This window comes from Dipodomys spectabilis, unplaced genomic scaffold (genome assembly GCF_019054845.1).
Source record: "Dipodomys spectabilis isolate Male_0828 unplaced genomic scaffold, ASM1905484v1 ptg000273l, whole genome shotgun sequence".
NCBI lineage: Eukaryota > Metazoa > Chordata > Mammalia > Rodentia > Heteromyidae > Dipodomys > Dipodomys spectabilis.
The window spans coordinates 8,288,639-8,312,372 of NW_024870950.1; the positions used below are offsets into that span (position 1 = coordinate 8,288,639).

The 23,734-nt window shown below is 46.6% G+C and overlaps 1 protein-coding gene across 1 annotated transcript in view; it reads right to left on the minus strand.

Annotated features, from left to right (window-relative positions):
- The window catches only part of Cdh1 (cadherin 1), a 73,901-nt gene that overhangs the window by 20,500 nt on the left and 29,667 nt on the right, over positions 1–23,734 (minus strand). Inside the window, exon 3 of the mRNA XM_042700646.1 lies at positions 471–691. Within this exon, the coding sequence (XP_042556580.1) occupies positions 471–691 (221 nt within the window). The remainder of the gene's footprint in view (positions 1–470; positions 692–23,734) is intronic.

The window sequence follows — 23,734 nt, forward strand, 5'->3', positions numbered from 1 at the left end:
TATTGACAAAACCTAGGACTACAGGTACTCTAGCCACCCCCTCCCTCCACACACACAGTGTCAGACTAACGGAGATCCCCTTAGGGGAGGAACACAATAGTATAACTTCTCCGGACATTCAAAATAATATTTCTTGAAAATACTCCCAGGAAATGGAAACAAAGGTTGGTTTTAGGGGAGATTTGATGTTGGTAGTATTGGTATTTGCTTTTCTTTTTGTGGGGGGTAGGAGCAAAGGGAAGAGCGTAGCAGGGGAGAAGGGTAAACAAATGCAATCCTGTTACTCAGTAGACATTTCCACTATGTGGAAAATGACCTATGTAACTTGTGGGCAGAGGTGGAAGGGGGAAACTGGGAGGAATGCACTCATTACCTGACTTATGAAATGGTAACCCCGCTGTACAACACCTTAATAATAACAACACAATTATAATTTAAAAAGAGAGAGCGAGAGAAACAGCCCAACATACACGGTGGTGGTGGTGGTGGTGGCGTCCCACTGCCTTCAGTGTCACCTTGACGGAGAACTTCTTGTAGGTGGAGTCCCAGGTGTGGACCAAAAAACTGGTCTCTACTTTATGCAGCTGTAGAGGTCTTTTGACGGAGACCACACCATCTGTGGCCACTTTGAATCGGGAGTCATCAGAAAAGTAGACTGTCCTTGGCCGGCCGGTGCAGCCTTCAAAACTCACTGCAGAACAGAAAGCACAGGGGTGAGAAAATGGACAGCTTTATGGACAAGGACCTTTGTTTACAGGCCAAACCAGGCTTAAGTTAATGCTTCACAGTTATAGGGTGGAGGGGCGGGGGCTAATTTCTTTCTCACATACTTTCCAAGTAAAATCATGATCTTGTCTAGAAAGTAATTATCCTAGCTAGGGGCCAGTGCTTTGCATTTATAATCCCAGCTACTCAGGAGGCTAAGATCTAAGGATCATAGTTCCCAGCCAGCCAGGACAGGAAAGGCCGTGAGACTCTTACCTGCTATTAACCACTAGGAAGCTGGAAGTGGAGCTATGGCTCAAAGTGGTAGAGCACCAGCCTTAAGCAAAAAGAGCTCAGGAGTAGCACCTAGGCTCTGAGTTCAAACACCCTGACCAGCATGCATGCATGCATGCATGCATAAATAAATAGATAGATAGATAGATAGATAGATAGAGTAAAAGAAGGTGACACAGAGATAGATAGATAGATAGATAGATAGATAGATAGATAGATAGATAGATAGATAGATAGATAGATAGATAGATAGATAGATAGAGTAAAAGAAGGTGACACAGAGAGGAGCTGGCGAGTTTGGAGAAGGTATAATTTACATTGAACAGTGAATGCAGGCCTCTCTGGAGGTAGAAACATACAAGACCTGACAGAGTCAGCTTTGCAAGAAACCTTGCTTAAGAGCCTCCTAAGCCCAGCACAGTGTGAGGTACCTCTGTAGTCCCAACTCCTCAGGAGGCTGAGATGGGAGAGGCACTGGGTCCCAGAGTCAAAGGCCTAAGCACCATAGCAAGACCTTGTCTCAAGATGAAAGAAAGAAAGACAGAGAGAGAGAGAGAGAGAGAGAAAACGAGAAAGGAAGGAAGGAAGGAAGAAAGAGAGAGAGAGAGAGAGAAGAAAAAAGTTTTTTTGAAATGAAACGAAGAAATTTTTCAGGCAGAGGAAACAGCTGAAAAAAAATAGTTCATTCTAAGGAAACTCAGAAGTCAGCCAGCCTTTGTCCCTTTCAAACAATAGCCTCTCTCATCCCACCAATGACATTTCTATTTCAGTCCACACGTTCTTTTTTTTAAAAAAATTCCTGCTGCTATGCTTATTTTACGAGTCTAGACACCTTTACATTAGGGAGGATCCAATTTCTGCCAAAAAGCCCCCAAGCCACCCTGAATGCCTATTTGGCCGGTCTCATTTCTTCCACCAGGGGGCACTCTCATACACATGTCTAAAGCAAAAGGTCCAATTAGAGAAAGTAAGACTATATTTGAGGGCCAGTGGATGCCCCATGTTGAAAGGCTCAAGATTAAGAAATTGACATGCCAATGCCAGGTACTAGTGGCTCATGCCTGTATTCCTAGCTACTCAGGAGGCTGAGATCTGGGATCATGGATCAAAGCCAGCCTAGGCAGGAAAGTCTGTGAAACTCTCATCTCCAATTAACCAGCAGAAAACCAGAAGTGGAGCTGTGGCTTAAAGTGCTAGAGTGCTACCCTTAAGTACAAGAGTTAAGGGACAGTGCCCAGGACTTGAGTTCAACTGAGGAAGGAAGGAAGGAAGGAAGGAAGGAAGGAAGGAAGGAAGGAAGGAAGGAAGGAAGGAAGGAAGGAAGGAAGGAAGGAAGGAAGGAAGGAAGGAAGGAAGGAAGGAAGGGAGGGAGGGAGGGAGGGAGGGAGGGAGGAAGGAAGGGAGGGAGGAAGGGAGGGAGAGAGGGAGGGAGGGAGGGAGAGAGGGAGAGAGGGAGAGAGGGAGAGAGGGAGAGAGGGAGAGAGGGAGAGAGGGAGAGAGGGAGAGAGGGGAAAGAAAGAAAAGAAAAGAAAGAAAGAAAGAGAAAGAAAGAAAAAAAGAAAGAGAAAGAAACAAACTGACATACCATCTCCTTAAATATTAAAGAGCAGAGTTGCTTTGGACTCTTGAAGGGAACCAGAATTACCCCCCGAAGAAACTTCTTGAACAGAAATATTTTTGAACCAAACACACTGAGAGGCAGTAGTTATAGAAAGGTCTGTCTGAACTGCTTCTTAACTATAGTCAGCCAGTGCACCAACATCGCCCTGCCCCAGCAGCTATGAGATACTGCTGCATGGAACTGGATAAGTTAATTATAAGACTTCCCCTCACCTGTCTAGTGCCTGGTGCCTCCCCTAGGATTTACTGTTCTAAGCTCAGAACCTTGTCTGCTCATTTCTTCACAAGATTCATCATCTTTGTTTTTTGTTTTGTTTTGTGTTTTTTTGTGGTTTTCTTTGCCAGTCCTGGGGCTTGAACTCAGAGCCTGGGCACTCTCCTTGAACTTCTTTTGCTCAAGGCTAGTGCTCTAGCACTTGAGCCACAGCACCACGTCTGGCCTTTTCTGTTTATGTGGTACTGGGGAATGGAACCCAGGTCTTCATGCATGCTAGGCAAGCACTCCACCACTAAGCCACATTTCCAGCCCTCATTCTTTGTCTAGAAAGCTTTCTGTTTTAGCCACAAAGTCTTTATTCCTGTAGGGATCCCTGGGTGATACAAAAATTAACAGAACATACATGTTTTTCTCATTAATTTGTCTTGTGATAAGACTCCCTTCCCCTACCCCTCTCACCCCCACCCCGTGAAAACAAAGCTGGAAGCCAGCTGCTGGTGGATCATGCCTGTCATCCTAGCTACTCAGGAGGCTGAGATCTGAGGATTGAAGTTCAATGCCAACCCAGGCAGGAAAGTGTGTGAGACTCTTGTCTCCAAATAAGCAACAAAAAAGCCACAACTGGAGCTTTAGCTCAAATGGTAGAGTACAAACCTTGAGCAATATAAGCTCAGGGATAGAGCCCAGGCCCTGAATTTAAGCCCCAGGAATGGCATGCACATACACACACATACAACTAAGATGGCAGTTGAGTGTGGTAGCATAGACCTATAATCTCAGCACTTGGGAAGTTGAGGCAAGAGAATCCCAGGTTTGAAGCCAGTCTGCTCTACAATCTCCTGGGCATCTTTAACGTGGGTCATTTACTCACAGGGTTGGCTCTGTTTCACACATGCCAAACACGTGCTCTGCCACTGAGTTATACCCAGCCTCAAGCCTGGACTATTTTTTAAAGAACAGTAGAAATCTGAGGCCACTGTGGTGCAAAGAGTCTCCTATCAGGCAAATAACCAAATGGAGACCATGCCAACAAGAGGCGGAGCCTAAGAAGGGAGGCAGACCTTCACATAACCACCCACCTACCTTCCCTCCCAAGTTGTTAAAAGCAACCCAAGCCTGGCGCAGCTCACACCTGTAATCCTAACTACTCAGGAGGCTGAGATGCTAGATAGGAGGATCTCTTGGGCAAAGTTAGGGAGATGCTATCTCCAAAAGAAAACACAAAAGCTTGGGGGGTTATGGCTCTGGTGGTAGAGCATAACCAAAGTCCTCGGTTTGATCATCAATAGTGGGTAGGGGGAACAGCCCAGATGCCCCACCACAGATAAATGGCTCCAAAAATTGTGGTATCTATACACAATGGAATATTATGTAGCCATTAGAAAGGACAAAATAATGGCGTTTGCAGGAAAATGGATGGAGCTAGAAGAAATCATGTTGAGCGAGGTAAGCCAAGAGCAATGAGACAAACGGCACATGGTCTCCCTGATAAGTGGATGTTAAATCCAAAATGTAAGGTGATTCGACAAAATTAACAGGACTTAAGAAACAAAGGACGGGCTGGGAAGGTGGCTCCGTGGTAGAGCGCTTGCCTTGCATGCATGAAGCCCTGGGTTCGATTCCTCAGCACCACATAAGCAAAAAGAAAAAAGCTGGAAGTGGCTCTATGGCTCAAGTGGTAGAGCGTTAGCCTTGAGCTGAAGAGCTGAGGGACAGCGCCCAGGCCCAGAGTTTAGGCCCCATGACAGTACCCCCCCCCCAAAAAAAAAAGAAAAGAAAAGAAAGAAAAGAAAAGAAACAAAGGACTTCCACGCATCTGGTCGAATCATTACTAAATAACCCCATGCTGCTGATCACATGTATGGTATATATGTGCACACCGGAGGGAAACCAGGAGGACGACACAGAACTAGAGGGAATCAGGGAAAAACATACAACAGCGGAACCCATCAGCTGCACTGGACATTGACCAAAATGAACTAAGCAACTCAATGGCAGCGCTGGGAGGGAGGGAACAAGTGGGAAAGAGGGAACAGCTGATGCTATGCAAAACAAAAGAAATGTACATACCACCCAACATAAAAGAAATAACTGTATCGCAAAGCTCATAGAACTCATAAGTGTTATAGACCACGATAGACAATTTGCTCCGGGAAAGTTAGAATGTGTGACTTTAACTAAGCATCACTATCCCACAATACTGTGAAATTTGGGAAATTATGTAATCACTTAATCACAATAAAAATTTTGAAAAAAAAATAGTGGGTAGGAGGGAGCACAGAGAAAAGCTGGTCTCAAGAGAACTGCCAGGGGGCTGGGAAGGTGGCTCAGTGGTAGAGTGCTTGCCTTGCATGCATGAGGCCCTGGGTTCGATTCCTCAGCACCACATAAGCAAAAAGAAAAAAGCCGGAAGTGGCGCTGTGGCTCAAGTGGTAGAGCACTAGCCTTGAGCTGAAGAGCTGAGGGACAGTGCCCAGGCCCAGAGTTCAGGCCCCACGACCGGACCCAAAAACAAACAAACAAACAAACAAAACAAAGAACTGCCAGGGATCACTGGGATTCAGATTCAGTCACCTTTCTGCTGGGTAGCCTTGAACCAATAGCTTAACTAACCTCTCTGGGCCTCTGTTGGCTCTATTGTAACAAGAAGGCTGCCTATCAGGGTTTTGTGCAAATGACCCAAGATAGAGACACAATCACATTTTGTAAGCTGCAGAGCTGGAGTGGGCAGAAGAGATGATTATTTCCATACTTTCAGGCACACAAGACAGAAAGGACAGGAATTTGCTCAATGAACACCGGGACCAGGACACAATACACTCAGAAAAAGAGGGGCCAGGTCCTTACAGACAGCAGCATCCTTTAAAGCCAAACTAGGAACTTCTCAAAACTGGCATAACAAGGGGAAGGTGGCTCAGTGGTAGAGTGCTTGCCTTGCATGCATGAGGCTCTGGGTTCGATTCCTCAGCACCACATAAGCGGAAAAAGCTATAAGTGATGCTGTGGCTCAAGTGGTAGAGCGGTAGCCTTGAACTGAAGATCTGAGGACAGTGCTCAGACCCAGAGTTCAAGTCCCACAACCGACCAAAAAAAAAAAAAAAGCAACAAAACATGTTTAAAAAAAAAAAAACTAGCATAACAAGATGCCTAGCAAAGAGCCCTCCCCTTCCCCCCCCCCCCGCCCCCGCCAGCATAATGGGGGTGCTTGGGCTGTGTTCGGAGGCTTGGTAAGGGAGGAGCGAGAGCTGCCCCAGATTCCTTCCCCAGCAGCACAGATCCGAGCTGCATGCCTACACTTGCCCTGGATGGCAGCCTAAAAGAAAAAAAAAGAAAGAACATGGTTTTGCAAAGGACTTAGTGGATCTCAAGCTGGTGGTGGCGGGGCCTCGCCCCTGGAGAAGTGACAGAGTAAGGGTGCCGGAGCCCCAACCTGAGGCTCCAGGTGCTCATTAAGACTCATTACCTTTCTGTAAAACTAGATCCCCTGGGCTGATAAATGGAAATTAGAGGGGAAAGCCAGGGAGGGACTCTCCAGCTGCAGCCAGGAAGGGATGACGCTGATCAAGACACATTGTAAGCCAGGCACCAGTGGCTCACGTCTGTATCCTACCCACTCAGGAGGCTGAGACCTGAGGGTAGTGGGTTGAAGCCAGACCAGGCAGAAATATCCCTGAGACTCTTATCTCCAATTAACCATGCAAAAACCAGAAGTGGTGCTGTGGCTCAAAGTAGTAGAGCACTAGCCTTGAGCACAGAGAGCTCAGGGATTGAGCCCAGGCCCTGAGTTCAAGCCCCATGACCAATAAACAAACAAAACACATTGTATTCACGATCTCACTTGTTGAATTGAAACCCCCTTTGTTCAACTACTTAAAATCAAATTTTTAAAAATTAATAAAATGCCAGATGCCGGTGGGTGGCTCACACCTGTAACCCTAGTACTCAGGAGGCTGAGATCTGAGGATTGCAATTCAAAGCCAGCCCAGGCAGGAAAGTCCATGAGACTCTTATCTCCAATTAACCACCAGAAAACCAGAAGTGGCATTGAAGCTCAAGTGGTAGAATGCTTTTCTTGACCTGAAGAACTGAGGGACAGTGCCCAGGCCCAGAGTTCAAGCCCCCATGACCAAATAAAGAAATTAATAAAATTAATAAAAACAAAAAAAAAGGCTCACATGGAACCAAAATCAAACCCTAATACAGGAGCTAAGACACCCCCCTCCCCCAGCCATCTCTTAAATGGAACAATCTCTCAGCTCAGTAACTTTACCATCATCATCTCCCCCTCTAAAAGCTTCAACTACCCCTTGACATTTCTATCATGTACAGATGTTGACCAAGGCTCCAGGTTCTTTTCTAAGCACTTTACAAAATGTTTCACACTAAATTCCAGACGCTGGGGTTAGAGTTATTGATGACCTTTTCTTATACATGGGAAAACTTAGGCAGCTAGTAAGCAGCAGGGCTTGGATTTGAACCGAGGCAGTTTCCGATTTCATAATCCTGATTAAGCTTCGTGCCTCTATCTGTGGCACACAGGTTTTTGCCCTGTGCCTGCATTCATTCATTCATTGGTGCTAGGGATTGAACTCAGAGCATTGGAGCTTGCTAGCCTAGACTACCATGTGAGCCACACCCTATCCTGTTTGTTTGTTTGTTTTTTCTTTTACATACTATTCAGACAGGGTCTCATGCTTTTTGCCCAGGTCAATCTCAGGGCTGGCTGGCCTCAGACTAAACCTACCTTCATCCCCAGTCTGCCATATATTCTTTGTGTCCAATTTTCTGATTTAATCTCTGTCATTCACCCCTTGGGGAGACATCATTAGCACCATTTTCTTTTCCCTAAATTATACACTGGGAAGTGCAGTAGCTGAACGGCCTCACCCCAAAATGAAGGCTCTTCCTAGCTGCTTACATGCAATATGGAGATATGCTTTTCAGCAGTCAAAAAAAAAATATTGCTGGGCCTGGTGGCATATACCTATAATCCCAGCTACTCAAGAGAATCACAAGTTCAAAGACAGCCTAAGCAATTTAGGAAGACCTTATCTCAAAATAAAACTAAAAGGGCTGGGGTATAGTTCAAGTGGTAAAACATTTGCCTGGCAGGTGTGAGGTGCTGGGTTCAATCCCTAGTACAAAAACGAAAAGAAAACCAAAATAGAAAAAAGTCAAAGCAGGATTGAAAGAACAGAGATTGGGGTAGGGGTGGGAAGCAATTAAGAAAAATACACATTTGTTTTCCTTACAAAACTTGGTATTGGGGCTGGGAAGGTGGCTCAGTGGTAGAGCGCTTGCCTTGCATGCAGGAGGCCCTGGGTTCGATTCCTCAGTACCACATAAGCAAAAAGAAAAAAGCCGGAAGTGGCATTGTGGCTCAAGTGGTAGAGCACTAGCCTTGAGCTGAAGAGCTGAGGGACAGCGCCCAGCCCAGAGTTCAGGCCCCACGACCGGACCCAAAAACAAAACAAAACAAACAAACAAACTTGGTATTGGGACTGGCTCAGTGGTAGAGCGCTTGCCTTGCACACAGGAGGCCCTGGGTTCGATTCCTCAGCACCACATAAGCAAAAAGAAAAAAGCCAGAAGTGGCATTGTGACTCAAGTGGTAGAGCACTAGCCTTGAGCTGAAGAGCTGAGGGACAGCGCCCAGGCCCAGAGTTTAGGCCCCATAACCAGACCACCCCCCTAAAAAAAAAAAACACAACTTGGTATTATTATATTGGCAGTTACAATTAGAGGACTTTTTAAAAATAATCTTTTGGTGATATTTGAACGCAGGGCTTTATGCTTGCTAAGCAGACACTCTACCACTGGAGCCAGGCCTCCACTGGTTAAATGGAAATGGAGTTTCTTGGACTTGTACTAAGACTGGTTTCAAACTGTGATCCTCAGATCTCAGACTGATGAGTAGCGAAGATTACAGATGTACACCACCAAGTTTGGTGTTTGTTTTTTTTTGCGGGGGGGGGGGGGGGGGGGGAGTGTTGGTTATGGGGCCTGAACTCTGGGCCTGGGCACTGTCCCTCAGCTCTTAAGCTCAAGGCTAGCGCTCTACCACTTGAGCCACAGCACCATTTCTGGCTTTTTCTGTTTATGTGGTGCTGAGGAATAGAATCCAGGGCCTCATGCATGTAAGGCAAGCACTCCACCACTGAGCCACCTCCCCAGCCCCTGAAAGAATCTTTAACATACCTTCACTCTTACAATGTTGTGATCCTACCACATCTACTAGCCTGAAGCTTTAAAGCAGAAGTAGTGGCTTTCAAGAGAAAACTCCGGAAGAGATGCCTGAAAATTCAAATACCAATGAAAGTCAAGTTCATGAGAAGCCTTTGGTCCTGGACGGGTGGGCTGTGAACCCTCAGTAACATTCCTTGCTTGAAATTGCCAGCGTGCCACAGGCCACATGCCACCAACAATGCCACCTCCGGGCACTCTGTAACTGGAATGCAAGTGGGTGCCAACCAAACCCTCTCAAAAGCCTTCTTTCCAGAAGACCCTGGCGTCTGAGCATGCGCAGAGTCAGCTAAGCGGAGCTGGGTTATTTCTAAGTGGAGGAATGCAGCCTCTGAGAAGCCACAGCTTGAGAGCAGAGCGCTGCCCACGCCGCGCACAAAGGGGGACATTATGGAAGGACAGTCTCTCTCTCTCCCTTCAGAAGCCACTTCCACAGCTGACACCAGGAACTCTGGCACTTAGCTTGATTTCAAGGGTTTCCTGTGAAAGATCAGAGAACTTTTTGAGACTCAGGGGCCCCGTTGCTATTGTGTACCCAGCCCTACAAGTTTCTAACTTAAACATGGAAAATGAAAGACCAGGAGTTTAATTTGTGGATGAAAGGAAGAGAGACAGTCTTATATACGTTGGTGGGATGTTTTTCCTTTTATGGGTCCACAGCCCCCACGAGTCTGCATAGATGCCAGGGCCCAAGGCTGACCATCTTCTGAGATGCTGTCTGTCTTGGATGGGGTCTGTGAAGTTAGTAAACATTATAGCCTTACTGAATACTGAAAGATTAGATTGTATGTTTTACAAGATGGGAGGGTATGGACAACTCAGCCTCCAGTTTGCTTAGATATGGATCTGGGGCATGTTGAAGAGACAAGAAATCTCAGGTGGTGGCTTCTGCCTGTAATCCCAGCAACTCAGGAGGTGGCCATCAGTTGCTGGATTTTAATTTCCCCAAAGACATTAATCTCAGCTTGATTTACCTATCACAGAGAGTAGATGGATGTAGTGGTACAAACCAGTAATCCCAGCAATAGGGAAGTTGAAACAGGAGGATCCCATATTGGAGGCCAGTTTAGGCTCATGGCTCAGTGATAGAGTGCTTGCCTTGCATGCATGAGGCCCTGGGTTCCATTCCTCAGCACCACATAAGCAAAAAAAAGCCGGAAGTGGCGCTGTGGCTCAAGTGGTAGAGCGCTCGCCTTGAGCTGAAGAGCTGAGGGACAGCGCCCAGGCCCAGAGTTCAAGCCCCATGACCAACAACAACAACAAAAATACTCTGTCTCCAAGCATACCAAGAAAAGCAGTTGAACTCCATTATAGCAAGGAGGGCCCCTTGGGCCTCCTAGCCGCAGAAGGGAGGGGACTTGGACCCTACCTCCCAAAAGGGGGAGAGTTGTTCAGCTTCCTCAAAAGGGTCAAAGACAATGGAGGGGGCTCTGACTTCCATGCCAAATTGGTTCAGGCTGCCAGCTAAACACACAGACACTCCGCCCTGCCCACCTAACTACAGAAGTGCCAACTGGTTATTTTCATGGGCCAAGACCCAGGAACATTCTTGTGGCTTGGGCAGCATCGGGACCTGTTCCTTATTGATTAGAAAGAACAGACGCCGTCTCACGGGTGCTACCTGTGGGTCTCCAGAGGCCAAGAAGAGGCCCATACTGTGCATCTTACACAGCTGAGTCTCGTCTCTCAACTCCTGTGACCCTCCCCTCACAGAAAGCGGGTGGCAGAGAGGCCTGAGGGAGGAGTGATTGGGTCTTAGGCCCTAACGCAACCCTGAAGCCTCTCCAGGCCTTCCATTTCCACTTGAGAAATAAAACACACTAGCAGAAGACAACATATTCCACATATGTGAATATCCTAGAAAACTAGAAACACTAAGCAGGTCCACAAGGTCTGGAGCTGGGAGAAGGCAGGGCCTGATTGCCAGCAGGCCCAAGGAAACTTGCGAGGTGACAGAAGTCTAAAACTAGATAAGGGCGGGGCAAACAGCTGTGCACTTTTATAAAAATTATCTCACATCTACCTACACTGGAAAAATTGTATGGTGGGTAAATTATGTCTTGATGAACCAGCAAAAAAAAATATGTATATATATATATATATATATATATATATAGTTATAGTTATTAGGGTTTCATTTGAGGAGGACCCCATGAGTCAAAGTCCCATGGATGAATAAAGACACATTAGCTGGGTGTGGTGGCACCTGCTTGCAATCCCAGCATTCAGGAGGTGAAGGCAAAAGGTTTGCAGGAGTTTGAAACCAGCCAGGACTACATAGCAAAACTCTTGTCTCAAAAAATGAACAAAGGAGCTGGGCGCCAGTGGCTCACACCTGGAATCCTAGCTACTCAGGAAGCTGAGATCAGGGATCATGGTTCAAAGCCAGCCTGGGCAAGAAAGTCCATGAGAATCATTTCCAATTAACCACCAGAAAACCGGAAGCGGAGCTGGGGCTCAAAGTGGTAGAACACTAGCCTTTAGCAAAATAGCTCAGGGACAGTCAGGATCTAAGTTCAAGCCCTAGGATCAGCACCAAAGGGGGGGGGGGGCATAAATAATCCTTAATTAACAGTAATGGTAAATTTAAGCACAATCATAGTCAGCATAATCTCAGTGGGTAGGTCTGTAGTGTAAACATTTCCCCTTGACTCCAAGGCTGCTAGGAAGCAGGTGGGGTGTTTTAATCACCTGGATGACAGCAACTGAGGCCCAGAAAGGCTCAAGTCATTTGTTCAAAGTCCCACAGCCAGTTGGCCTGTGAAGGGGCGTTCAGGATTTACTCAGGGCTGTGCTCTGCACTAGCTTGAAGAGGAAGAAGGGGGCACTGGTGGGTCGGAGCGTGGTGTGTCTCAGAGGTAGAGGCCAAAACCACACATTCCCTGGGAAGAACACAGTGGGGATAGAAATTAGCACAATCCAGGGGCTGGGAAGGTGGCTCAGTGGTAGAGCACTTGCCTTGCATGCCTGAGGCCCTGGGTTCGATTCCTCAGCACCACATAAGCAAAAAGAAAAAAAGCCGGAAGTGGCGCTGTGGCTCAGGTGGTAGAGAGCTAGCCTTGAGCTGAAGAGCTGAGGGATAGTGCCCAGGCCCAGAGTTCAGGCCCCATGACCGGACCCAAAAAAAAACAAACAAACAAAAAAAGAAATTAGCACAATCCAGAGCCTGATCTCCAAACGCAAGTGACACAGAAATGCGCCAACATCTACTAGAAATCAAGAACCTGGCACATCACACTTGTTCAGCTTTTCTGCTCCTGACTGGTGCTCTACCACCTTGAGCTATGCCTCCAGCCCTGTTTCCCTGTTTCTCTCTCTCTCCCTCTCTCTCCCTCTCTCTTGTGGTTATGTTGAGGATGGAGTCTCATGGACTTTTCTATACCTGCTGGCTTCAAACCATAATCCTCCTGATCTCAAGCCTCCTAAGTAAGCAAGGTCCATAGGTGTGAGCCACTGGCACTCATCATTTCTTTTTCCTTCTCTTTTTGACCTTTGGAACAAAACTCAAACAGCCGGAAGCCACCAGGCTGGAAGTCCAGGCTATAAAAGGGAGGTCTTCCCCTTACTCTCATGCCACATGCCCTCCCAGATGACTCCGAGACAAGCACCTGCTTGTCCATGAGAGCTTACCAGACGTGACTTCTGCCATAATGGCGTGAGTAGCGCTTTTCATTATCCAGAACAAGTAAGCACTGATGGGAGCAGCCGCTGCTTCCCAGAGCCTCGCTAAACCCACTCTGACTGTCTGCAAGGTAATTGCTCAAACTCCAAACAATAAAACCCACAACCAATTCAGCGGGGGGGGGATCTCAGACTGGGGTGTTCAGATTCTAAACAAGAGAAGGAAAAAATAAATAAGAAAAGAAAATGGCACAAAGACCAGACCAAACCATGGGTACTTAATGCAGACTTTGCATACACTGGGTCCAGCCACAGGTCACATAAGGTTGCTAATGCTCTTCATGAAAATCCAAACTTTTTTTATTTTGCAGGGGGAAGGGGGAGGAGGCAGAAGAAGGGGGGCTGCCAGTCCTAGGGCTTGAACTCAGGGTCTGAACACTGTCCCTGAGCTTTTGTGCTCAAGGCTAATGCTATACTGCTTGAGCCATAGCTCTACTTCTGGCTTTTTGGTGGCTAGTTGGAGATAAGTCTTATAGATTTTTCCTGCTTTGAACTGTGATCCTCAGCTCTCAGCCTCCTGAGTGAGCCATCAGTGCCTGGCTTCAAAAAAAAAAAAAATTTGGGGGGGGGGGGGGGAACAAGATGTCCTTATGTAGCCCACACTGGGCCTTGAACTATCCACCTTCTGTCCTCAGCCTCCTAACTGCTGGGATTATAGGCATGTATGATCACACTCAGCGTTAAACATCTTACTTTCCTGGCTTCAACTCTTTCAAGAGACTTTGTGACCCACCCAACTGGCCTGTTCCCATTTTACAATGTGATCAAGAATTGGAAACTTGCACGCATACAAAATGACATACCTAAGAGGTTATTCACTAAGGCGTTGTTTGCGGTAGCAAAAATAGGAGTCAGCCCAAGAATCCATCAATGCAGGATTAGTTGGTTCAATAAATGATGGAATTCTCTTCCAGTGAAATTCTATGCAGCTATAAAATAAATGAGAAAGCTCTTTATGCCCTAATTAGAATGAACTTTAGGTGGTAAAAGCAAGGCACAAAGCCATAACTTAGGAGGGAGAGAGAGAATAAGAATATACAAGAGGGGGGGGGCTGGGAAGATGGCTCAGAGGTAAAGCGCTTGCCTTCCATGCATGAGGCCCTGGGTTCGATTCTCCAGCACCACATAAGAAAAAAAGCCAGAAGTGGCACTATAGCTCAAGTGGTAGAGCGCTAGCCTTGAGCTGAAGAGCTGAGGGACAGCGCCCAGGCCCAGAGTTCAGGCCCCATGACCGGACCCAAAAAAAAAAAGAATATACAAGAGGGGCTGGGAAGGTGGGTCAGTCTAGAGCGCTTGCCTTGCAATGCATGAGGCCCTGGGTTCGATTCCTCAGCACCACGTAAGCAAAAAGAAAAAAGCCGGAAGTGGCACTGTGGCTCAAGTGGTAGAGCGCTAGCCTTGAGCTGAAGAGCTGAGGGACAGTGCCCAGGTCCCCACAACCGAACCCAAAAAAAACAAAAAAAGGATATACGAGAAATATTTGTCATAAAAAAAACTTAAAACCAATAAGATGAAAGTATGGGAGAGGGTTGCCGTGGGAGCTGCAGGGGGCAGGGCAGCCGCAGAACTTTCCACTGCACTGCATGCATTGTTTTATTTTTCCTAACAAGGTGAACATAATACCCATTCATAAAAGAAGAAATTTTAATGTAGGGGAAGTCACATGAGAACGTATTATTCTCTACACAAGAAGACTTTATATTTTTGCAAATGTTCAGGACTTGGGAGCAAGCCACGGGCCAGTCAGAAGGCACGCTGTGTCCCCCCAGGGGATGGAGACCTCTACAAATGTGGAAGCCCATGGTGGGGAGGGGTTAAGGAGGGGTTAGGAGGCAGTGAGAACAGATGACCGGCACATGAGCAGAAATGGAAGAAGCACAGCAGGCTGAGACTGGTCAGCTGGTGTAGTGGAGGCGTGCCACGTGCCGGGTCAGGTGATCAGATTCTCCTTGCAGTGTGTCACACAAGCCCCTTGCCTTCCTCTGACTTAAGTTTTCTCATTTGTAATGGGCAGGGGCTGAGCTGGGCCAGCACAGGCAGGTGTGCGGCTCAAAGCCCACATACCCAAGGGCCGAGAAGCAAGGGCTCGTCACAGGTTTGTTCAGAGTGGCAAAATGTAGAAATAGTATAGACAGAGGGCCAAATAAATAATGAGCATCCACACAAAAGAAAATGATGTAGAGCTGGGCACTGGCAGCTCATGTCTATAATCCTAGCTACTCAGGAGGCTGAGGTCTGAGGGTCGCATTTTGAAGCTCGCCTAGGCAGGGAAGTCCCTGGGACTCTTATCTCCAATTGACCACTAGAAAACTGGAAGTAGCACTGTGGCTCAAGTGGTAGAGCACTAACCCTGAGCAGAAAAACTAAGGGACAGTGGGCCCTGAGTTCAAACTCACGACTGACAAAAAAGGAAAGAAAACGAAATCATGTAGAATTAAAGAGAAAAAAAAGTAACTATTCAAAAACAATCAGGTGACTTGATACAGTGGTTGAGGCTGAAGAATGACTGCCCATGTTCTAGCCTGGACTACTAGCAAGACCCTCTCTCAAACAGACATTCTGATAAACAAATAACAAGAATAATAGTAATAAGCAATGATGAGGAAATGGAAATGTTAATTACTCTGAGTTGATCAATATACTCTGTGCACAAGGGTTGAAATATCATAGTGTATGTATGAGTATGTACAATTATTACAGGCTGATAAAAAGAATTGTGTGTGTGTGTGCGCACATGTATACAACCAGTACTGAGGTTTAAACTCAGGGCTTTGTGTTTTTTCTTGGCCTTTACTCAAGGCTTGCACTCTACCACTTGAGCCACACCCCACTGCTGGCTTATTGCTTGCTGGTTAATTGGAAATAAGTCTCTGGGATTTGTCTGCCTAGGCTGGCTTCAAACAGTATCCTCAGGTCTCATCCTCCTAAGTAGTTAGAATTGCAGACATGAGCACCAGTATCCAGTTTTAAAAAAAAAAAATATTAAGGAACTGAGCAGTGTTGTTCAATGGTATAGTGCTTATCTCCCAGCAAAAGGACCTGGAATGGATCCCTGGCATGCATGCATTCAAGAATGAATGGATCAATAAATAAAGTTGTTTTTAAACGTTTTTGTTTTTTGTTGTGTTGTGGGTCATGGGGCTTGAACTCGGCCTGGGTGCTGTCTGGGAGCCTTTTTTGCTCAAGGCTGGTGCTCTACTGCTTTGAGCCACAGCTCTACTTCCAGTTTGGGGATGATTAATTGGAAAGAAGGGTTTCATGAACTTTCTTGCCTGGGCTGGCTTTGAAACGCAGTCATCAGATCTCAGCCTCCTGAGTAGCTAGGCTTACAGGCGTGAGCCACCAGCACCTGGCAATGAAGTTTTAAAGCAATGAGTAAACTGGGATTGAGAACAGATTTAGAATGTCCTTAGAGGGTGACATGACCCTGGCGACACTGCTTGTTTCAGGAAAAGAGCTGCTGTAGGAAGGGGTAACAGATGGGAGGAACACTTCCTTTTATGTTTTTCTGTATCATTGCTGTTGATTCATGTTTGCTTTCCTATATTCACATAACAAGCATTCTTCCTGGCGATAATAAAAGAGCTGAACTGAAGGAGGGTAAGTGTTTAGTCGACTATAGTTTCAACAGGCAAAAAAGCCAGGATGAGCTGACTTCCAAAACCCCAGAGGATGCGGGCTCGGCTACATTATAGAAAGAACATACTCAGGCCTCGGGCGTCTGTGGGTTCTGTTGTTTGACCCTACTTGTGGTTTGGTAAGAATATTCTTAGGATATAAATGATGGATGCTGTTTTGCTCTCCAAGAGTCTTACTTTACGAGGGACTTTGATCCCTGAAGCTGATCCAGGGGCAAAGAGAGAAGGTTGGGGAGAATCCTCTGAAGAGAGAAGGACAGAAAGGGAAAAGGAACAAGATTTATGAGTGACCCTTTTAGGCTTGGGTTACAATGGTACCAGAGGGTAAAAATCAGAGGCAGAAACAAACGTGCTACAAAAATAAAAAATAAGGGCTGGGAAGGCGGCTCAGTGGTAGAGTGCTTGCCTTGCATGCATGAGGCCCTGGGTTCGATTCCTCAGCAGAAAAATATGCAGAAAAAGCCGCAAGTGGCTCAGTGGCTCAAGTGGCAGAGCGCTAGCCTTGAGCTGAAGAGCTGAGGGACAGCACCCAGGCCCAGAGTTCAGGCCCCACCACCGGCAAAATAAATAAATAAATAATAAATAAATAAGGGTCAAGCCAGGTACCAATGGCTCAAGCCTGTAATCCTAACTTACTCTGAAGATCTCAGTTTGAAGCCAGCTAGGAGAGAAAAGTTTGAGAGACTCTTTTTCTTTTCTTTCTTTCTTTCTTTCTTTTTTTATTGAGACTCTTATCTCCAAATAAACAGCAAAAGGCCAGAAATAGAGGTGTGACTTGAGTAACAGAGCCTGAAGTAAAACAAAAACAAAAAACAAGGGGGATCACAAGGCTCCAAAATTCAAGCCCCAGTAATGACACCAAAAAAAAAAGAACAAGAAAGAAGAGAAGGAGGAAGAGGAAAAAGAGCAGAGGAATGAAGAAGAAGAGGTGGAGGAGGAAGAGGAGGAAAGAAGAAAGAAAAAGGAAGGAGGAAAAAGATGAAAATTTCTTCAAACAGAATGGGGCCACAGCCTCCTAAAGTCCCTTCCTTCTATACTGGCTCCATCAGACGCCACCTCTGCATGGCACAGCCAGTCAGTATATAAACCTAGGTGTCTTAGTTGTGGGGCTTCAGGAAAACTCATTAGCCTGAACCTCAGTTTCCCCTTTCCGAAAGAGAAGGCTGTTCTCTGTGCGTCTCAGAGTCTGGGGGAGGGGAGGGGAGGGGAGCCCTCTAAGAGCTGCAGGTGGTGCATGCAGAACTGGAAACAGGGTGCCACCTGCAGTGTGACAATAAGGCCACGCAGGACAGGCAGAGCCCAGGTGGCTGGGCAGGCCCTGGGAGACCTAGAGACAAAACCCAGCAGGGCCTTGGCCCACACCATGGGGATCTGCCCAGCCCGCCCTAGCACACCGGGAGCTGGAAGGAGGCTCTGAACTTGAGAAAATCAATCCTTCCCCACCACTCCTGGATCAAAGTTTTCATACCACAGGGAACAAAGTCTGTCCAAGCCAACCACTCCCTTCTCAGGCCAAAAAAGGAAGTTTCCTGGGTTGCTGTTCTACTTTGCCCAACTCCTCCCTGAGGTTTTAGTAGTAGTGAGTAGCTCAGAGGGCTCTGTCGGATCTGAGAATGGGTATCAAAGGTGTGATGTGTGGGTCCCTTTGGAATCATGGGTAGGGATATAGACAGCTATGGGTCGCTCCACGGCCTCTGACAGTTTCTCAAGGATGTCCCAGACTCCTCTGAGCACCTGCAGATGAACAACTCCAGCACCCCAGCTACCAGGCTTTGAGAGCTAAGAATAATAAAATGCAAAACACAAGGAAGGAGTGAGGGCAAGGCAGTCAAAATGGGGGATAAGCCAGGTGCTGGTAGCTCAGGCCTGTAATCCTAGCTACCCAGGAAGCTGAGATCTGAGGATCAAAGTTCAAAGCCAGCCTGGGTAGGAAAGTCTGTGAAATTCTTATCTCCAATTAACCAACCACCAGAAAACCGGAAGCCACACTGTGGCTCAAAGTGATAGAGCAAAAAGAGCTGAAGGACAGTGCCCAGGCCTGAGTTCAAGCCCCACAGTCAACAGAAACAAAGGGGATGGGGGAGATGAAAGAAGACAAGCAGCTGAGCTCTTCTTCCATAGGCCAAATCCACCTTGTGGTTTGTTTGCCTGGCTCTCTCGGACCATAATTTCCCAACCTCCATCTACAGCATAGCTGAGATTTCAGGCATGAGCCTCCATGCCCGCACCCACCTTTCTCTGCAGTAAACTTTTCCTTTCTCTGCAGTAAGTCCAGCGGAGCATCCTTCCAAGATTCACCATTCTCTCTGTGTGTCCCTCTCTTTCTCTGTCTCTCTCACTCACTCACTCTCTCTCTCTCTCTCTCACACACACACACACACACACACACACACACACACACACACACACACACACACACACAAATCCCAATCCCAAGAATGGAGCCCCAAGTGACTGTGAATGATCCTCTCACTTCACTGTGCTCCCAAACCCTCAGCCTGCTCCTTCCTGCTTCCCCTGTGTGGAATGTTCTTTCTTCCCCAGATGACAATGTGGCTGCCGCCTGTCATCCATTAGGTTTTGCTACAACTTTTTGCTCTAAGGTCACCCACTAGCAGACCTTGATCATTTAAAACGAAAGCTCAGGGCCTCCAATACCCATTTCTTATCTTTGGTCTCTGCTGTATCTTTCTCTCCACAGCACTTACCATCTTATTATATATTTACAACGAGTGACCTTGGGGTCAGCCCAACAGAAGAGGGGCAAGGATGCTCAGCCTGAAGTGCCTGTCAAGATTTTCTGGGTTGCTGCAAGCTGGCTACAACTGTACCACACCCTCATGGCTGCATGTGCACCATTTCCTCAAGTTAACCCCAGAAGCACCACGCAGAAATGCAACTCATCTTCACACTCCTGGGGAGGTACTGCATTTAGCCCCATTTGATAGGAAAAGAAACTGAGTCACAGAGGTGGAGTGACTTACCCAATGGCACACAGATGGGCCACCAGGCAGAGCTGGCCTACTTGACCCTGAAGCCCATCGCCTCTACCTTCATCTGCTCTGCCCTCTAACTTACTCTTCTCATGTGCCCCTTACTTCGCTCTGCCTTTTCAGCCCCTGTACAAAGTCATAAAATAGGGGTGGCAGCTTCCAGATGGGCGCAGCTTGGTTCCAAGAGAAGCCCCTGGGGCTTCTCATGAAACCCTGTGTTATAAGTAAGTGCTGACAGGGTAGACAATGCTGGCACTGGCTCCTGACAAGGCCCATTTAGATGAGGTCTGCAGGGACTGCAACAGACAGGGAATGGTTCTCAGAGCTGAAATATGTTGGCTCAACAGCTTGGCTTGTTAGCCCTGGCTAAACCTAAGAGGCCACCTGGCTATTCCCAAATGCTTGGATTTGCTTCAGTGAGAGCCAAACCTTTGGTTGTGATTCCCAGAGGAAGTCCTGCCTTCTGACAGGAGGAGTAGGGGCAGGGCATCAGAAAGACAAAACCCTCTCCCCAGTCATTTCCATGGAAAAACCATGCACTAACTAAGCCCTGGATGATGTAGCCATCACTTGCCATGACTTGCCATTGATGCCAGCTTTGCATACCTTCACTTCTCCTTCTTTCTCAATGACACTTCTGCTGACAGGGCAGAATTCAAGACCTGCAGGGCTGCAGATCTCTCTTCTAAATGCCCCCTCTTAAGCCATTAGCTCAGCCTCATCTGGAAATTCTGCCTGGCCTGCCTGCCTTTTGAATATACAATCTTGGATTTATTGAGGAAGGTAGCTAGCTGGTTTCCCAGAATCCCATCTGCTTATAGGAAGGTTGCAAACAGAGTTCTGCAGAGGGGAGGGGCCAGGGTTAGGGGTTTACACAGGCTCAGGAAAGGCACTCTATTAACACACCAGGAAATGTTACACTACTGATTCTAGTTTCCCCTTGGTGTTTTTGAAAAGAGACTATGTTGAGCACCACTGGCTCACTGATGGCTCACGCCTGTCATCCTAGCTACTCAAAAGGCTGAGATCTAAGGATGGAGGTTCTAAGCCAGCCTGAGCAGGAAAGTCCTTGAGACTCTTATCTCCAATTAACCCCCCCCCCCCAAAAAAAAAAAGTAGGAAGTGGAGCTGTGGCTCAAGTACTAGAACATTAGACTTGAGAGAAAAAAAAAAGCTGGTAGACAGCTTCAAGACTGAAATAAATAAATAAATAAATTAACTCTCCTAAATTTCCCCCTTTGAAGGGAGAGGAAGGATAGCTAAAAAATGCTCGAATCTGACCCAGCTCATAGACCTTGAAGGGTCTACTACATCAAAGCCTTTCTCATTCATGGCAAAAGCCACATGCTGACACTACCAGCTTAAGTCTTTCTTAAATGCCTCAGATCTCAAAATGCCAGCTCGGCTTTATTACAAGGGAGAATTATAGAAGTCTTTTTAAATTACAAACTTGAATTCTATGGGGGGGACTCTTGTGTGCCGGGAGATAGCTTACAGGAAACTCATGTCCTTATAAACACAAAACCACAAAAATTCTGACTGGTCCTAAGATCCTACGAGATGCTTTCATTCTATCCCTAAAGATGCAGGACCAAAGGGGATGGCGGGAAACCAAAGACAAGACACCTCCCCTCCTTTCATACACCCCACTGTTCAAGGAAAGAGGCAATGTTTGAAATGGCTTGCTTGTAGGATTCTACACTAAATAAAAGACATTCTTGGGATAGTTGGGGATATTTGAAAAAGGAGTGAATGTTATATGATCCTGTCAATTTTCCTACTTGTGATAATAGAATTATGGCTCACAAGGCAGGCATATCCTTACTCTCAGGAAATGCAAGCTGAAGTATTTTAGTGGGGAAATATGTCAGCAGGCTGGGCCCCTGCGACTCAAGCCTATAATCTTAGCTACTCAGGAAGCTGAGACCTAAGGATTGACATGTGAAGTCAGCCTGGGCAGCAAAATCCATGCATGAGACTCCTATCTTCAATTATTCACCAAAGAACTTTGAGCTGTGGCTCAAAGTGGTAGAGCACTAGACTTGAGCTAAAAAGCTCAAGGCCTTGAGTTGCCTACAACCAACTAAAAACAATAAACAACAACAAAACAAGCAAGCAAGCAAGCAAGATGTCAGCAACACTGGATGTTTTGTGGATTTTATTCCTGAATATTGGCTTAATTTTTTGTTTGAATTGATGTAAAATTTGTCCTGTTTGCCAGGTGCTAGTGCTCACACCTGCAATCCTTGCTACTCAGGAGGCTGAGATCAAGGTTCAAAGCCAGCCAGGGCAAGAAAGTCCTTGAAAAAACTCTTACCTCCAATTAATCATCATCAACAACAGCCCCCAAAAAGCCAGAAGCAGAATAGTAGCTCAAGTGGTAGACTACTAGCCTTGAGCAACAAAGCTCAGGGACAGCACCCAGGCCCTGAGTTCAAGCTAAGACCAGCAATTTCACCCCTTCCCTCCCCCAAAAAAAAAACAATGGAACAATGTGATGCTTTGATTTATGTTTCCATTACATAATGTTCCATTGAAGCTAAGACTATCTAGCTCCTCAAACATTTCACTTGTTTGGGGGAGGTAAAACGTCCATCTTTTCTTTCAATTTCTTTTCTGATCTAGATTGTACATCTTTTTTTTTTTTTTTTTTTTTTTTTTGGGGGGGGGGGTCTGGTTGTGGAGCCTAAACTCTGGGCCTGGACGCTGTCCCTCAGCTCTTCAGCTCAAGGCTAGCGTTCTACCACTTGAGCCACAGTGCCACTTCCGGCTTTTTCCTTTTTGCTTATGTGGTGCTAAGGAATCGAACCCAGGGCCTCAGGCATGCAAGGCAAGCGCTCTACCACTGAGCCACCTTCCCAGCCCCCTAAACTGTACATTCTTACCATCTGTAGCCATACTAAGGTACAACAGAACACTAGCACTAGACTCAGCAGCCTGCTGTCCAACCTTTCCAAACCATACTTCAGCCCCAACTACTACACCCAATCTACTCTCAACTTCTTCACTATGTGTAGCTGGCTTATGACACGCAGTTACAGGCTGTTAAATGTAAATTGAGGTCGTTCATTACACTTTTCAGCTTGAATTTAGGTTTTTATAATTAAAGTATGAAAGATGAAGCAAAGTTCTAGAATAAGAACTAACCAAACCACCTGTGTGTTTGCTGAAGACATGATCAGGACCGATATTCAGCCAGGACACACTGGCACAACTGTCAAGTATCGCCTGCCTGCTGGTGAGCAGTCTCTGCTGAGGGTCCCTGGCATCTCCCCTGTGCTCAGGCCACCCTCTAGCTGCCACCAAGACTCAGCTAGGTCCTGAGGCATCTACTTTGACTGGAAAAGGTCTATACCATACTGGACATCATTAAAAATGTGTAACATCGCCAGGTGCCAGTGGCGCACGCTTGTAATCCTAGCTACTCAGGAGGCTAAGAGCTGAGGATCATGGTTCAACCAATGCCAGCCGGGGCAGAAAAGTCTGTGAGATTCTTAACTCCAATTAACCTCCAGAAAACTGGAAGTGGAGCTGTGGCTCAAGTAGTAGAGCTGAGGGACGGCACACAGGCCCAGAGTTCAAGCCGGGTGCCAGTGGCTCACACCTGTAATCCTAGCTACTCAGGAGGCTGAGATCTGAGGATTATTATCCTAGCTACTCATGAGGCTGAGATCTGAGCCTGAGCAGGAAAGTCCATGAGACTCTTATCTCCAATTAACCACCAGAAAACCAGAAGTGGTGCTGTGGCTCAAGTGGTAGAGCGCTCACTTTGAGCCGAAGAACACAGGGCTAGCGCCCAAGCCCAGAGTTCAAGCCCCACGACCACCAAAAAGAAAAAGGGAAAAAAAATTATATAACATCACTTTTGAACATTCTTAACTACTGGCAAAGCAGAGTTCAGATTTCTTCTCCTGGCCAATTCTGTCAACTTTTTCCCCAGGTATAAAGACCAGGAAGAGCTGGGCAAATGGCTCAGGCCTATAATCTAAGCTACTGGAAACTGAAATCTCAGGATTTAGGACTGCAGTTTGAAGCTAGTCCAGGCAAAAAAAAAAAAAAAAAAGCCAAACAAGACCCTGAGTTCAAATCCCAGTACTAGAAACAGAAAGAACTCTATAGCACAAAGGTTAAAACCACACAGGCCACTGGGTGCCAGTGGCTCACACCTGGAATCCTAGCTACTCAGGAAGCTGAGATCTGAGGATCACAGTTCAAAGACAGCCTGAGCAAGAAAGTCTACCTCCAATTAACCACCAAAAAAAGCTGGAAATGGGGAGCCGTGGCTCAAAGTGATAGAGAGCGCTAGCTTTGAATACAGAGAGTGACCAGGCCCTGAGTTCAAA